The following is a 15,479-nucleotide window of genomic DNA, read 5'->3' as shown; positions in this document are numbered from 1 at the left end:
GGATATGTCCGGATTGCTCATGACAAATGTTTATAAAACGATCAGCTTGGAGGAAAGCTGATAAATCGGTAAATAAATAGCGTTACCCGTCACGTATCTAAAACACATGGAATAGTTCCCCTGGATCGGTTGCGCAAATGATTTTTTAAAACAGATAAGGATATTTGTCGAAATACGAAATTAATTTTCAAATTTCGAATTAATACTACGCGCAAATTGATACGAATATAACATAAAACACACATGGACATACACTTACATATATCCAGCAGCGACAACGTTGGAATACATGAAATTAGAGAATCATACGGTTAGCAAGGATTTCAATTTGCAATTTCGCACTGAAGTTTGTGTTTGAAAACTCGATCCATGCAACGATCGCGTGAAAACGCTTACCCAAAATCGCGATATTTAACTACCACCTATCCGACATACTTGACTAGTTCGCAGTTTCGGACGTGCACACGATGTATGTTTCGGCTAAATGTTTGTGAATGTGGTAAGTCTCGGTGTTCTGTTACCGCGAGAAAAACACGTGGGGAGGTATATGTTTAACTGTTTCATGTACGACTATGTACGTTTTTGTTACATAATATGGTTAAGTTCGCGGTAATACGGCACAAAACACGACGGTTGTTAACACGTTTGATGTATACTCTGAGAAATTCAGAATGAACTATTCTTCCCCTTTAACGGAGCGAATCATTATCCTGTTTTATACTTGTGAACGAACGTTAATTATCAGAACATTCGTCAAGGATGTATCAGCGTGACAAAACCAGATCCTCGCAAAACTTGACGAACACGTAATTCTTTTCGCGTGTATTCACGACATAGAGTCGTTAAGTTTAAACGTCCCTTATCGTGCTGGCAAGAAATTATTGTCCCGGAAGGTTATCTGATGTTCCAAGTATGATGTTTTACAAGTAATAATATGATAGTTAAATGACTAATTTCCCCGATAAAATTGGCTCGAACAATACTGAACGCGTGAGTTAGTCTATCCAGAGAGACGTGAAAAAGATATGAACTCTCTACAGTCGGTCAAAGCCTCGTTGGGAAGAAAGTAATAATCGTTATGCAAAACTGTACTCTGCTCCAGATAACTGGTGAGGGCCGCTTAAAAAAGGGCTCTTCAACCTCGAACGCAACCACCAGGGTGACTCTCCGGTGTCTTACATTTTATATAATTCGAGAAAAAAAAAAAAAAAAGGAAGAAAGAAGAGAGGAGGCGAGTAAAGAATAACAGTGGACTACGATAAGCTCTGGTATGAAATTAAGACAGAAGGGCACGTGGAACGTGCTATCAACTTAGATAGTTACTCCATTTTCTTCAAGCACCAATGAAGCACGCGTTATCAGCACTTATGTTTATAACATATTCAGTGGCTGTTTCATAAAATTCCTTGAAAGAAAGCAACCCATCATTGTGTTATCGGGCAGAAGAATTTTTGTATAATGTTTTATTACTCTCCTTCTTGAATATACATTTTATAATAATGTCTGAAAAAATAAATATTATCAAAGGTCGCGTTGTACGAGAACTGTAGCCAGGACGAAACGCTTTTACAGCATGTTTGCTCGCACAGCTCTATATAGTATTAGTTTTGGCAGCTGATATTGGTGATTGATGAAGGTCTGGCAGGGACACCGATTATCTAACGATGTTCGATGTACATAAAAAAATATCATCTATAAATGACATCGAGGAAGCATTTGGGTCAGGTATAATTTGATTCGGAAAAACCATTACGCCTTCATCGCATTTTTCTATAGGTTTTAAAAATTTCTTTAATATTGATAATGATATTAATCTAGATGTAAGAAATGTTCGTAAATGTCTCGTGTAAAGAAATTATTTACTGGATAATGGATCGATGAAATTAGAGAAACCTAGTTACAAAACAACGAGTTACTAGAATATTGCAGTACTCTGTTACTTTAACGTCATTATTAATCAACGATATTCGTTGATTAATTCGTTCACATGGAATTTACCCCCCGAATTTTATTAATGAACTCGACCTGCAACCGAAATTAAAGTAGAACGATTGAAACGATGCACTCGCTGCCTGTGCTACGGAGATCACCAGAAACTTTTCATACTTTTCCCACCTTGCATTTATCGTGTGATTTTTAATTTTATGCTTTATGGACGTAAGAATAACTCGTAAAGAAGAATATAAAAGATACTATAAACCGATCTAAACGAATATCAAACAAGTATAAATAATTTTTTCAACTTTACTTAATTGAATTTCCAGTTCAAAAGTTAAGACAAAACAAATTACCTAACAAACATAACATCTGCAGTTAAATCTAGCTGAAATTGCATGAGAACTTATGAATCCTTGAACAAAAGTTTGAATACAGCTACGTTTGTTATACGTGGTCGATTTCATCGTATAATGGAATTATAGTTGTTTTCGACTGACAGGATTCGGAACATCCATGTAAAGAGAAGAGCGCGCGACATGAAGAGAGGTTGGAGTTAAGTATCGCTGAGTAGAAGGGGTGGGATACTTAAAAGCCTACCAGGCACGTCATAATGTTCTCATTACGTTTTGCTCGTTCACTTCCTTTTTAGATTTTAATGCTTTCGTCACAAGCATCGCTAACGTGGAAATCAGGTCAAATAATGTTACTATGGTACCGTTGCAACATAAATTATACGCGAAAATTATAAAAAACTACCTTCAAAATTCAATCACAGAACGATTAATTTATCACGAGTCAGATATTTTATTTTATTTTAAACAATTAAAAACAAAAATAAAACTATTACTACATTTTATGGACTATATACTATATTTAATATTTTACTAGAATAAAAAGTCCACATAGTCGAAACACGTACGCAAAATGATTGGACCAGTCGTTGTGAGCAGTGGTGTAATTTCGATTTTCCAAGCTGGTCTCCAGGACATCCCCGAGGAACGATGTAAGAAAATTAAGCGTCCCAATGGGTTAACGTTGCCCCTTATAGTATGGATGGAGAGCTATCCTGCTTTTTTGCCACCATCCGAGTTCACTTAAAAGAGTTCGTCTAATTTGCAGGAGGGTGAAAGGGGGAAGAGAGAAGAAGGCAAGTGAATGCCGACGCGATTCAGCTGGTGCACAGGATGACCAGTGCAGGAAGAGGACGGTGGTACAGAGACGGTCAGTAGGATTTATGTATGAGACGCCACCAGGGCTTAGAGAGATAAATTAGTCGACTTGGCAATAAAAAGTCGACTCGCGGATAGCCTGGATTACACGGATGTACTGCCAGGGAATCGATGGTACTTCTTGCCATCTTCTTCCCGTCGCCTTTTCGTTTACCAAAGTTACACGATTCCTTTTTAACATTCTGTTTTTCCCTTCAAATTCTCTTCTAGCAATCTCTCTTCAGACACAATTATAGCACTGACATGCACAAACTACTTCAATTTTAGTTACCCTCTGTATGATAAGAAGGAACAATTTATGAGTGATAAATCAGCGGGCGGTCAAGATTATAAATCGCTCGACTGCTTGATCGTCGACTAACATTTTCTCTGATTTGAGGGTGCATTTATGATGTTGACGCCTAACTTCGTCTCTGAGTATGGTGACATCAATCTTTCTTCTGAATGAACACGCGTGTAAATCTTCACGCGAGAATTGCACGTGGAGTCCGCGCGTGCACGAACATCCGCCTCCTTAAGAGATTCCTGGAAGTCACAGACTCCTCTGTCCGCCGTATTAATGCCAGCACAATGAAATTTATTCCCCGCGCATAAGCGATCAAGGAACGTGATATAATATCGGAGTTTATATTAAAATTTTGGCTGGTTATCAAAGTTGTGTTACCGATACTTAAAATCATTCGAAAATCACGGAGGATCATCACGACGCGTCATTGGTGATCGAGGTCACTTGAAACTGTTAATTATTATTCATGAAACTCTTGTCGCGATGGCTCAATGTTATTTCAGTTAATCAAAGTTAATTAAATTTACGTTCCACAGTAATTGGTTCCGAAGTTGTGGCGGCTTTTCTGATGGTGTAAAGAAATATTGGGTTTAGAATTGGTTTTGTTTGTTATAACTTGCATTTGTGCGATGTTGTAAGTATGGACATAGGTTAATACGAAAGGACAACAAGTTGCATTCTGTCAGGCGGAAGCGTTAATTACAAAGCATGTTGCGATACGTAATCCATGATTGAGCAGAACCTCGTGGATTTAGTGTACATTGTTCTTATATCACACAGGAGCATGTTTCTAATTTAAGAGGTCAGGGATATTCGTGGTGCAATATTACGGATTGCGTTTCCTAAGTATCTCTTAGTTAGAAATACTAACGAATGTGATATTGAACAAAAATGCGGCAAAAAATGTTTTCGAATTAAATGAAAGCAAGATCTCGTTACAGCACATCTTTACTCTCGAAATATGAATCGTACAACAAAGTAAACGAATCAGAATACGAATAATATTGTACTATCCAGAACAAAGGAAGTTTCATTTCATGAAACGAAAATAATATTAGATTTTAGACGTACAGTATGTTGATTGTATTTTCAGTGTGGAATAATGTCGGCAGAAAAAGATCATGTTGGAAAAAATTACATTTCTATGCGTTACTCAATACTATTACTTATTTTCAATACGTTTAATTTTTACAGAAAATACAGGTAAAGACAAAGAACTATGGTTATCATTCTTTGATCCAAACATTTTTAATTATTATTGTAAGAAACTACATTTCCGATCGATATCCACGACTTCAATAAATTTATCGGCTGCATCTAAGCGGCTGAATCGAAATCACAACCGTATAAATAATTTCCAATCAGCATTCGAACGAAGGATCGATTTTTACATTGTACTGTTATCTGCTGCTTACTCGATTTGTGGAAATCACCGCAGTACCAGACGGACAATAAAAGTAGGCCACGGATTTATTCAATGGCGCTTCGAAAAGTAATAATGCACCTGAGGTTGTGCTATATTGATAGAACTCGGACTCGATTCGTCCGAAGCCGCTTATTAGTTGTTCACGGACCGATGAAAACGAAGGAAATATCACGACCCTCCACCACGACTAATGATCAACGGTGTCTCTTTTATAAAGCTGCTACCTCTACTAATTTTTAAAGTCAACAACCAGTCCATTTATCAGTTTAATTGACTAACATTGCAAGGAACGAATGAAAACGAAAAATAATAACGGTTTATGCCAATGAAGTCTGCGATGTAAACGAAGCGGCCTGAATTAAATACCACGACCTGAGAACCGTAAATTAACCATTAGGGGTTGTTATGTTACTTTTAACCAGGACTTCAAATAATTTTCTCCGCCTGGAATTAAGAAAGATTTTTTAATAATTTGACCGCGGCCTCGTAATTTATGTTGTACCTCGGTTCTTCTCGTGGTTAAGCCGAATTAGTTAACAGTTTCGCATAATTAGGCCATAAGGGAAAGCTAGTGTGCCTTCTGTGCTGCTGTTTCTCTTTCTTTCATTTTCTCTCCTTCTCTTTTCCGACTTGACCAGCACTTCCCGTTGAATTTTTCCGTGTATTAACGCTTTATTTTCGCAGTTCAAAGAAAACCACAGCGGTGGGATATAATTTTCGTGGTTTCGCCGGTGCGTTATCTCGACATGGTTCCGATCGATTTTACCAACTCATGCTTGCCAGTTTTTGTTCCGATACATTTGAACCTTGCAACGTGGCTGGTATATTAAAAAAAAAATAACAGGGATACCGATCCGTGTCTCGCGGATTGTAGCTTATCAATTGTTGGTTCAATTTTTCCCCTTGTGTAAATTATCGTGAATATTTTCTCTTGTGTAAATTAAACGGATTTCTCATATTTGATCGCTCGCGTCTGTCCGATTTATACGAATGCAATACAATATTCGTCGAAATAAAGAGAGGATCGCTTAATTAAGAAAGCTTCGTAAGGCTGAAGGCGTTGGAATTGAGGGAGGAAAATAACATATATGCGCGAAATGCACGAATTTGATTTAATCCCATTCGATCGTATTATGCGTATATACGTGAAGTATTGTGTCGTGGGAGGCAAGTTCCTGTCAAAACCAAATATTGAAAATCGAAGCCAGACGCACAGCACATGGGATTCAATAGGGCCTTCATATATCCAATTATCGGCTTCCTTATAAGATCACATTGTATGAATTATACATCGTATATCGTTGAGTGGATAGAAAGTCACATTTCATGTAACAACAAGCCACGGGAAAGATAATATGTTGCTTATGGAAACGATAGTTTGCACAGTTATTTATCTAGTATTTTTTCTAGCTAACTCGTTATCGCTTAAGAATTATTAGCGTGTATTTGTCAGGTTCCAGCTTACGTTTATCGATTTACATTGTTACGTGGCCAGTATCCGTCACTAGTCGGTCAGATAATCGATCAAAATTATACGGGTGTTGGTACTGGCGTGGTTTATAGATCATGGCTAGTTTATTCGATAAATATTTAATATTCTCTCATGCAAAATTAAAAAGACCCATGAAATTTAATGTTAAAAATTATTATTATCGTTTACACCACGGCCAATATCGAATCAATCAATGTAACCGATTTTCAACGAGATTTGGAATCTCATTAACTGCTTCCATTTCCGCTCATAATCCACTTCGCAGTTAGTAATATTCCAAAATTATTTCAATTCGGAAATTCAACGGGAGAGTTTTACCATTTAGGAGCTTAACGACGAGAGATATCGCTCGGATGATACAGACGAATTTCCACATGAACCGTATTAACTTTAAAGAAAACGATTGCTATCCGACACGCCGGTTAGCAATTGCTACATCCTAGTCATTAGCAGAGACAGCAAGAGAAGGAACAAATGGAAGTCACGGTTTTAAACTAAGGTAATCTGATTACTCGGTGCTCGCTAATCTTTTTCTCGGAATTAGAACGAGTGAATTTTCTTTTTAGAGACGAGCCCGTTTCCTACGAGTTCGTGCGACCGTTTCAAGTAAATTCCCTCACTTGCCGTGAAATTGAATCCCACCCTCCGATGGAACTTCGATTCGCAACGAAATAGCCGGTGTAACCTTCTGACATTCTTCGACGCGTAATCCCCTTGATGCACGATCTCGAGTTTTAACCGCAACATTCGTCATATTATCCGACATGAGCTTGATCCCGAAGTTGTTACAAACTTATCCGCGGTACGTGCTTCTCGACCTCTCTGTTCGCTCCTTTTTCGTTGATTGCCCCTGTAAACGGAACTTTCAACGAACTACGGAAATTCAAGAGAAAAAGAAAAAAAAAGCAGAATTTATCGGTTACGTAAATTTTACGATCGATTTTGGCAACCGAGAACGCGTGTCGCGAATTGCAATTTGGAATTTCGGCAACGTCCTCGAAATTTATCCATACAAGCGAAAACTAACAATTTTGTACGCATTTGAGGAATGAGATCGCGGTGCGCGGTGTAATAGCACTATTCATTGAACATTCGAAAGAGGATTTTACGGGCGCGCTGTATCAAAGTACAGCATGCAAATGCGATTATGCCCATGCGATACAGGAGTGGATCGATCGTTCGACTCTGGACTAGTATCCTTTTAAAGTGAGTGCAGTTAATGTTCCGCAGTTAATGTTCCCTTTTGTCGCGTAAAGTTCGCGGACATTCCTACGTTTTTGTACATCTCGCAGTTCGATTTCAACAAATTGAGATTCCATTGATAGACGCTCGTTCAAAAATACCATTCGAATATCAAATGTAAAAATTTTCATTCACATTAAGTGACATAACCAAACGGTTTAAAATATAAATCAATTTACATTACTCTTACTATGCAACAATATTAAACGAAGGGTAGGTACTTATCAGACCAATTGTCCAACTGAACATTAACAATCGTTGATTACCAGCTCAATTCTATCATACATAAGTGTTCGCGATCTATGATTTGCAAAACGCATATGCTGTTGCTGACATTCATGGATTTCGCTTCACCAACCAGTTTCACGTGCTTCGACGACGTGCAAACGCGCGGCCGTATTCACTGAATCGTTAATATTTTCGCGACGTCATTATGCACAATTATTCCACAATTGCGCCCAATTTCTAGCACTACAGGGAACCACGTCGAAGTAGTCAGATAGTACGTAACGACACAGCCGCGTATTGCCCATTAATATTTTGCGCTTGTCATCGAAATTCAATTTCCGCACGGTGGTCAACGTACACCGAGAACTCTAATTCAGTGTCTGTGGTTGCGTCAATCAACTATGCGACTGGCTAACTTGTTAGAAATAATTAACGGGTTTGCGAGCTCCAAGGGATAAACGTATTCGTCACCAGATAAAACATGTCCTGCTGTCCCGATGTAATTTCATTTGCTCGTATTTTCTTAACTTATCCTGCCTGTCGTTTTGTGAATTACGATTTATTGAATTTTATATTGATTAAATAAATTCCTGTTAAATTCTCTATACTAGTATCGTGAAGTCGGAAACATCGTCGAACATAATGTCGAAAGATTTGTCATGGTTTATTTGATCGTTACGTTGGTTTAAAGACAATAAACAGCTCAAAATTATGCAGAGCGAACGCGAGAATCCCCTAGTAATAGCTACGTATAGCTGGTTCTTAATCACTGGAGATTATACGCGAGTGGGTGGATCGATCCTTCCATGATTTATAGGTTTAATTTAGTACAGACATGCAATCTAATTATGCTTTCCAATTCCGATAGGCCAGAACGAACGATTTTACGTAAAATCTGTAAAACCCAACTGCTTGAACTCCGATGGAAAAAAGAATGAAAGATATGTAGAGAAGAAAAATCTAGTCTAGTTGCAAATGAAAAAAACATTACAACGCGGTGGTCACGGAGTCGAAGTTCTTGAATTATGTTGCTTTCTTTCCTTTTATGTATGTATGTATATCCAATTTCCCGACGAATACCAGGACGTTCAATTCGTAGGAAACTGCGACCCTGAGTTCGAAGTAATATATTATATATACCTGCACGATAGGTATGCGGGATATTTTAATATCTACATCCGGCGTTACTAACTCAGAGGGCAGCAATCCACGATTTATGTATACACTAGGGAAATATTTGTAGCAATATTAAACGCCTCTTCATGTATACCTAGAATGTCCATATGATTGCAAAACGGAAATTATTAGCCTTCCTCGTAAGACGTAATAATTTGATGTTGTTTAAACAAGATGGAACCAATGTTTATTGGTAGCCGGATAGTCAATGCTTGAAACAGAAACGTTATTAATGACGAATGATCTGTCTTGTTATATACATCAATCAATGATCTGTATGTCCGTCTCGTAGCTGCAACTTCAAAAACATTGTCATTACTAAGGTATAAATTCAGTGAACAGAGAATTAAATGAACATGGAAACGAGATTAAAACGTCCGAACGAACATTTGAAACGAATGCACATTAATTGTACGTTTGTAATTCATGTGTATCCGATATTTAATTTGGTTTAAATTAAATCATGACAGAAGTGTTGTAGTTCGAGTTTAAGCCAGCGATACCCGGGCATTTGACGACGAAATAGCCCGATTTTTATCGATCCACGTTTCGCTATTATTCGCCCGTTACTGATGTAACCGATACGTGTTAAAACCTACATCTACTAACTTTTTTCTATACGGATTTTTACACGGTGTAATTGTATCTCTATTCTTTTTTTTTTTTTTTCGCGCGCGGAAGGCTTAAGAGGAAACTTAGTAAATTGTTTTTTAATTGTGACACATTTTTTATGAATCCTGTTAATGATACTTCAAAGCAGAAATAAATAACTTTTCACAATACTAATTTTAGAGTTCTAACAATTCTGATTTATTTCTTTAAATGAACAATGCCGCGGAAACGATACTAACTATGATTCCGAAATTGTCTAGCGTGTAAAGAGCACAACAATAATCCAGTTACAGAACAACCAGAACAGCCTGGAAACAGTTAACCTATTTTTGCGTAATGTTCCTACTATGGTGATAAATGCTAATATTCTTAATAGCATCGCCGCGTACATATTCGCATTAGAATTAACTTCTCGGGTAACGTACCTGTTACATGTTAAGAGCCGTGGCTTTATGCTCTTCAATGTTCGCTAAACTAACTTAAAGAGCATAAGACGTTTTTCGAAAGGGCTTACACGTCCTATAAAAATCTAACTTCGTTGGTGGAGGATCAAGTATTTTGTAAACTGTGTATGCTTGTATGAAAAAAGTCTTCATCAAAGAATAAAGTATTTATCGTAAACTTTTTTACACCCGTAATCCTCACCTCAATAACTTTTTAAGACCGATATATAGGTGGCAAAGTGTATATATTATATATATATATATATATATATATATATATATACAGGGTGCGCCGTTAGAATCCGGACAAAAGAAGTTTTGTGCAGAAAGTTGTTTATTTAAGTCAATACACAAAAACACATGAAAATGTTGTTATATCTCATTTAAAGGGTCCTTGCTGAGAACTTTTATTCTATGTAACCACCCTCTGCCTCTATGACCTGCTCTATTCTTGCTCTAAAGCGCGAGCACGCTGACTTCAACTGGTCGCGTTTAATTGTCGCGAATTCTGACTCGATAGCAGCTCGTAGGGAGTTGACGTTGGGGTGCCTGCATTTATTAGTTTGTCTCTCGATAACGCCCCACACGTAATAGTCCAATGGGTTTAGGTCGGGACTGTTAGGAGGCCAGAAATCTTTCGACCAAAACATGTCCACATTGTCAGAGAGCCAATTTTGAACAAGATGACTTGTGTGAGCAGGTGCGCCATCTTGTTGAAATAAATACGGCCTTCCAGAAGCCGTAATTTCCATCCACGGCTTTATTACTGTCTTCAGGACCTCCAAATAAACCTCCTTTGTGATTCTTTCGCCTTTTTGGAAGAAGTGCGGAGGCATGACGTCGCCCTCACTTGAGACAACGCTCAAAACGTGAACACTTGCTGGAAATTTGGTTTTGCCCACAACAAAATTAAATTACCGTCGATCTTGGGTAGCTAAAGAATTTTATAATTTCGACCGGCGTTCTCCCGGCGCGAAGACTTTCTATAATCGCCGCTCTTCTATCGTATTCCGGGTTTTGCTTAACGAGTTCTGTCATTTTGAGGTTATAAAAGACTTATTGACATATTTAACTAACTTCAGAGTCAATCAGCACAAACATCTGAATTCTAATATGGTGGGAACTACAAATTGAATTCTGTCCGAATTCTAACGGCGCACCCTGTATATATAGATAGATAGATACGCGAGTATGTACGCAGCTTTTAAAATGCGCTAATAAAATTGTCAGCGCTCCACAACACATAATTTTTAAGCTTTTACGGTTTCCATCGTGAGAGTAACTTCACGATGGTCCATGTAACTGAAGTCGATACACGCGCATCGTGAAAAATATGCACGGTTAAAAAAAGTTACGGACGCTACAACCAAATTCGATCGGCCAACGAACAACCGGCGTTAATTTACTTCGCGCGTTTTATCCCACACAGTTTACGTTTTATAATGTAGCCATTGAGCTCACAATTAATTCTAATCACGGTCTTCTAATCAGGGTGTAATTAACTAGAAATTGATGTGCATAGATATGGTTTAACATGTCCATTATATTATCATAAACATACACCGAATGTATTTATATCAAAAGCAAGCATCATAATATAATATCATAGATATGGGTCTACGATTGTTTGCTTTAAATTGGAAGGATTCCACTGTCAATCAAAGTAATAGCTAGGCTATACGAATTCCAATTGATTAAACGAGTAAAGTTGATTACGGTAATGACTAGTTCAGTAGTAATATAAAGAACATTGAACGGTATATCATCAAAAAATTAGTGGCGTCGGTTATTTTTTCGCGAATAAGCGATGATGTAAAACCCTTTGATACATATTTGAGTAGTCGATAGATATCATAGCTATACGAGAGTCCATGCTCGTTTCTTAGCCCATATTTCAGCGGCGGTAGTTACCGGTGATTAATCAAAGAGAAAATTAGTGAGTCCAGATCTTGGTTCACCGTATTCATCACGAAGGACATCAGTGTACCGGTATAATTTTGTCTAGTTAGGCGTCTTTTGCATCAACATTTATTTCACGATTCAACTTCAACATACACACATTGTAATCAATAAGAATTTTGCTAATATCAGGTACTTTCTTTTGAAATTATAAATTTTATCACAAGGACAAAAATTTCTCTATTTATCAGTTAAATAATCAATACAGTGTGTTTATCATATGTACGTGGCTCTCAGGTACACTGTGCTTATATTACAGCATGTGCATGCAATAAAAGTGTTATTACATGTTAGTACTCGTATGGTCGTTTTGGACGACGGCAACGGGTTCGACTGCCTGCCGGTAACATGATTATGTGTACGTGTGTGCCTACACAATAGTTGCCAACTCGATTAGCTGAATCCATAGAAGTGTCCCTCTATCGTGATACAGAAACGGTGGTCTGGTATGGAGATTGCTTGACCGCAAACTAGAACTTTACTTTAAAGATCTTACTATCCATAACTACTTTAACGATAACGTTAACGTTAGCATGATCACCGTTCGTTATAACTCAACCGTACGATAAACCTAATTCTACGTTTCTAAAGAGAAACGTAAAAAGTTTGTATAACGGTCTGTAACGGTTTGCCAGTTCACCTGACCAAACTACCATCGATTGTTATTGGTCTTTTAATGACAAAATGTTGATCGTAACAATTTCTCCGAAGGAATTATGTACATTTCAAAATGGATAAAAGTAATGAAATTCAAAATGAGATTTCGACGAAAAATTTCTTGATGTTCCCGTGTACGTGCTGCGGAACTTTAAATTGCTATCTTTCTCAAGTTGGACTTTAAGGGAAAGGAAATGAATTTACATTTCGTGCTAAAACTCATTGTAAAAAGAACGTAAAACTTTTAAGTGCGCCAGTTAAGAGTATACGCGTACATTCCCCAGGGCCTGTATTTTCATCCACATAACATGTATCGAGCACACTGGAAGTGGGTACTATCTTACCTGATAAATTCCGGAACTACGGTTCTTAGTGCGTCTCCTTGGTATATGCTGTTGCAGCTTCTGTGGTCCCAGACGGCACGCCTTCGACATATCGGTCACGTACACCATCATATAGAATCGCATTTGTAAGACCCAGCAACGTTATCGTCGAGTAAACATCGATAGGAAAACACTGTCATAATGCACATGGCGATACACTTGCATGCACGCTTCGTGGCTACATCTGCTCTAACCGTGTCGCTCGTTTCACAATATCGTTCTATGTACCTGTGTACGACCCTTCCTATCTTGACACAGGTTTTAGTTTTCTTTTCTTTTCTTTTACGCCGCGATAATTTCTTCATGACGCCTGCTACATATTCCTGTGGGTTATAAACATATTTGTAAAGTATTCGTTTCGTATACTTCATAATTTGATGTTTTACAAGCGTAAAGTTTTTATCGAAAAAGATGTCGGTAATTAGAAAACTATGTTCTCTGAACTAATATTACACTGTGTATGTACGAGGCCGTGCCTGTTCCGACATATCTTTAACTTCTTTTCTTCATGTCTTAACTAATAATTTCTTCCTCGACGTGTAACCTCTAGACCGTGAAACGAGGTCTTAAGTTTTTATTTTAACCATGGCTAATAATTCTTGAACATGAAGCTTTTACCAAAGTAAAAATTTGTTAATAACTGCGAATAGATACAGTTCCAATTTCCTTTTTATAGTTTTGAATACGAACATATAGTATAATTTTACAATTTAGCGTACCGAACCTAGTTTGTTGTGAAACTTTCACAAAATCTATCGTACGATCTAAAGGAATTAGATGATTAAATTAATCCGCTCGCGTATGCGGTATGGAAAGAAACGCACGTTCAATTTTTCTGCCTAACCTCTAACTGTACATAAAAAGTGCTAATGCGCAATAAATGAAAAAGGTCTCTATGAAAAAGGTCAATGAAAAAGTGACACTATCATGAATAATATGAATAACCCTAAGCATGCCATAGTAGATATATATCTGTTTACTTACAAAAGACTTATTTATACTTGCTATTAGAATATTCAAATATTTATTCTCTCCTTTCAAAAGTACTGTATATCGATCTCTCTGTCCATACTTGTCACAAAGCTATAGAAAAAACATGGCGCGACATATTTCACAACATTCTTTTTCTTGTATTAAAACAGTAAGAGAAGAATGGAAGATAAAGACAAAAGATATTAAATATGGAAACTCCCATAAAATAATGAACCACAATACAAGTCGATTATCATGGCACGAAAATATTGCATCCTTGGTTATAATTGTATACTCTATACAATATTTCCTCATATTAATTTGTTCGTATCCATCTTTCAACTTAGAGAAAGGTTTTCTTAAAAATTACAGATATTATATAACCTATAATCGTATAACAGTTATAGACACATTGTATACACCTGACACACGAATTTGCCTTAACCAAAACCGATTATAAAACAATTACAACCAACAAAGGTGTCGTTGACAAAAGACAGTCATCAAAAATGAGTACGGACTTACGTTAAAGATTCACTGATTACACCGGCATGACAAAACTCGTTGCTAAATTAGGTGCGTGAACGTCAAGATCGAAATCGTTGAAAATCTGGGAAACGAAAGAGAGGGCAACGTACGTTCGGTGCATGGTCTTCTTCTAAAGCCATTCTCCAAGTAGAAAATCGTGGATGCGGACGTGTACACGAAATAAACACATAATAACAGGTATACGGTAAAGTGCGTGTGTACGTAGGTTAGGCACGAAAGTACGAAAGTAGGTACACCGTGGACGATATCAAACGGCGCTATCGGGGGATCGAGGCGTTCGGGCGATCTCGGCTTCTGCCGATGTCTCACGAAGTGGGCCGAAAGCAAAGCGCGCGGCAGACGGTCTTCGCGCGCCGAGCTATCTGGTTGGCACTCACGTCGAGTCGGGCACTTACATTCGAATTGACGTCGCACGTCTCTCGTTCTTGCCTCGTTTTATCCTCGTGATTCACACTGACCGCGCTCGCGCCAGTTTCGTCGCCGAGTTTTGTGCACCGTCCGGTTGGAACGCGCCGTTTAAATCACCGACAGTTCGTTTTCTCAAAGGAAGTTAGACAGTGCTTTTTTTTGTGATGTGCATGGAATTGACGAGCCACTTCAAGATGACGATCGTCTGGGTCTGCCTCATCGGCCTGTTGTGTTCTACGGCTGTTAAAGGTGCGACAATATTTGTACTTTCTTTCTGTATCTCATCGGTTTTGCGTAATTTCGTGAAATTGTAATTACACGTCGCGACTATCCGAACAATATCATAGTGACGTATGTGTAACGGTTTTTCTGCGACGACAGCGCACGATTCTCGCCGCCATTCCTTTCAATCGATCTATCGAACGGTTTGAAATCTCGTGTTAAAATGGCGTGCAAAAGGCGGGGATAATTCTTGTAGA

General features: G+C 37.9%; 2 protein-coding genes across 7 annotated transcripts in view; both read left to right on the top strand.

The window, feature by feature from the left end:
* LOC132915506 (protein suppressor of forked) overlaps positions 1-15,479 on the top strand; it is a 276,757-nt gene that overhangs the window by 67,917 nt on the left and 193,361 nt on the right. The window lies entirely within an intron of this gene.
* LOC132915736 (fasciclin-3) overlaps positions 14,936-15,479 on the top strand; it is a 349,287-nt gene continuing 348,743 nt past the window's right edge. For 2 of the 6 annotated variants that reach the window (XM_060975614.1, XM_060975573.1), the window contains exon 1: positions 14,936-15,249. In XM_060975614.1, coding sequence (XP_060831597.1) covers positions 15,165-15,249 — 85 coding nt within the window. In that variant the 5' untranslated portion in view covers positions 14,936-15,164. The remainder of the gene's footprint in view (positions 15,250-15,479) is intronic. The other 4 variants (XM_060975712.1, XM_060975668.1, XM_060975759.1 and 1 more) reach the window with 4 other exon arrangements.

This window comes from Bombus pascuorum, chromosome 1 (genome assembly GCF_905332965.1).
Source record: "Bombus pascuorum chromosome 1, iyBomPasc1.1, whole genome shotgun sequence".
Taxonomy (NCBI): Eukaryota; Metazoa; Arthropoda; class Insecta; order Hymenoptera; family Apidae; genus Bombus; species Bombus pascuorum.
The sequence above is the reverse complement of the archived record's forward strand: the minus strand, read 5'-3'. Positions and strand labels throughout refer to the sequence as shown.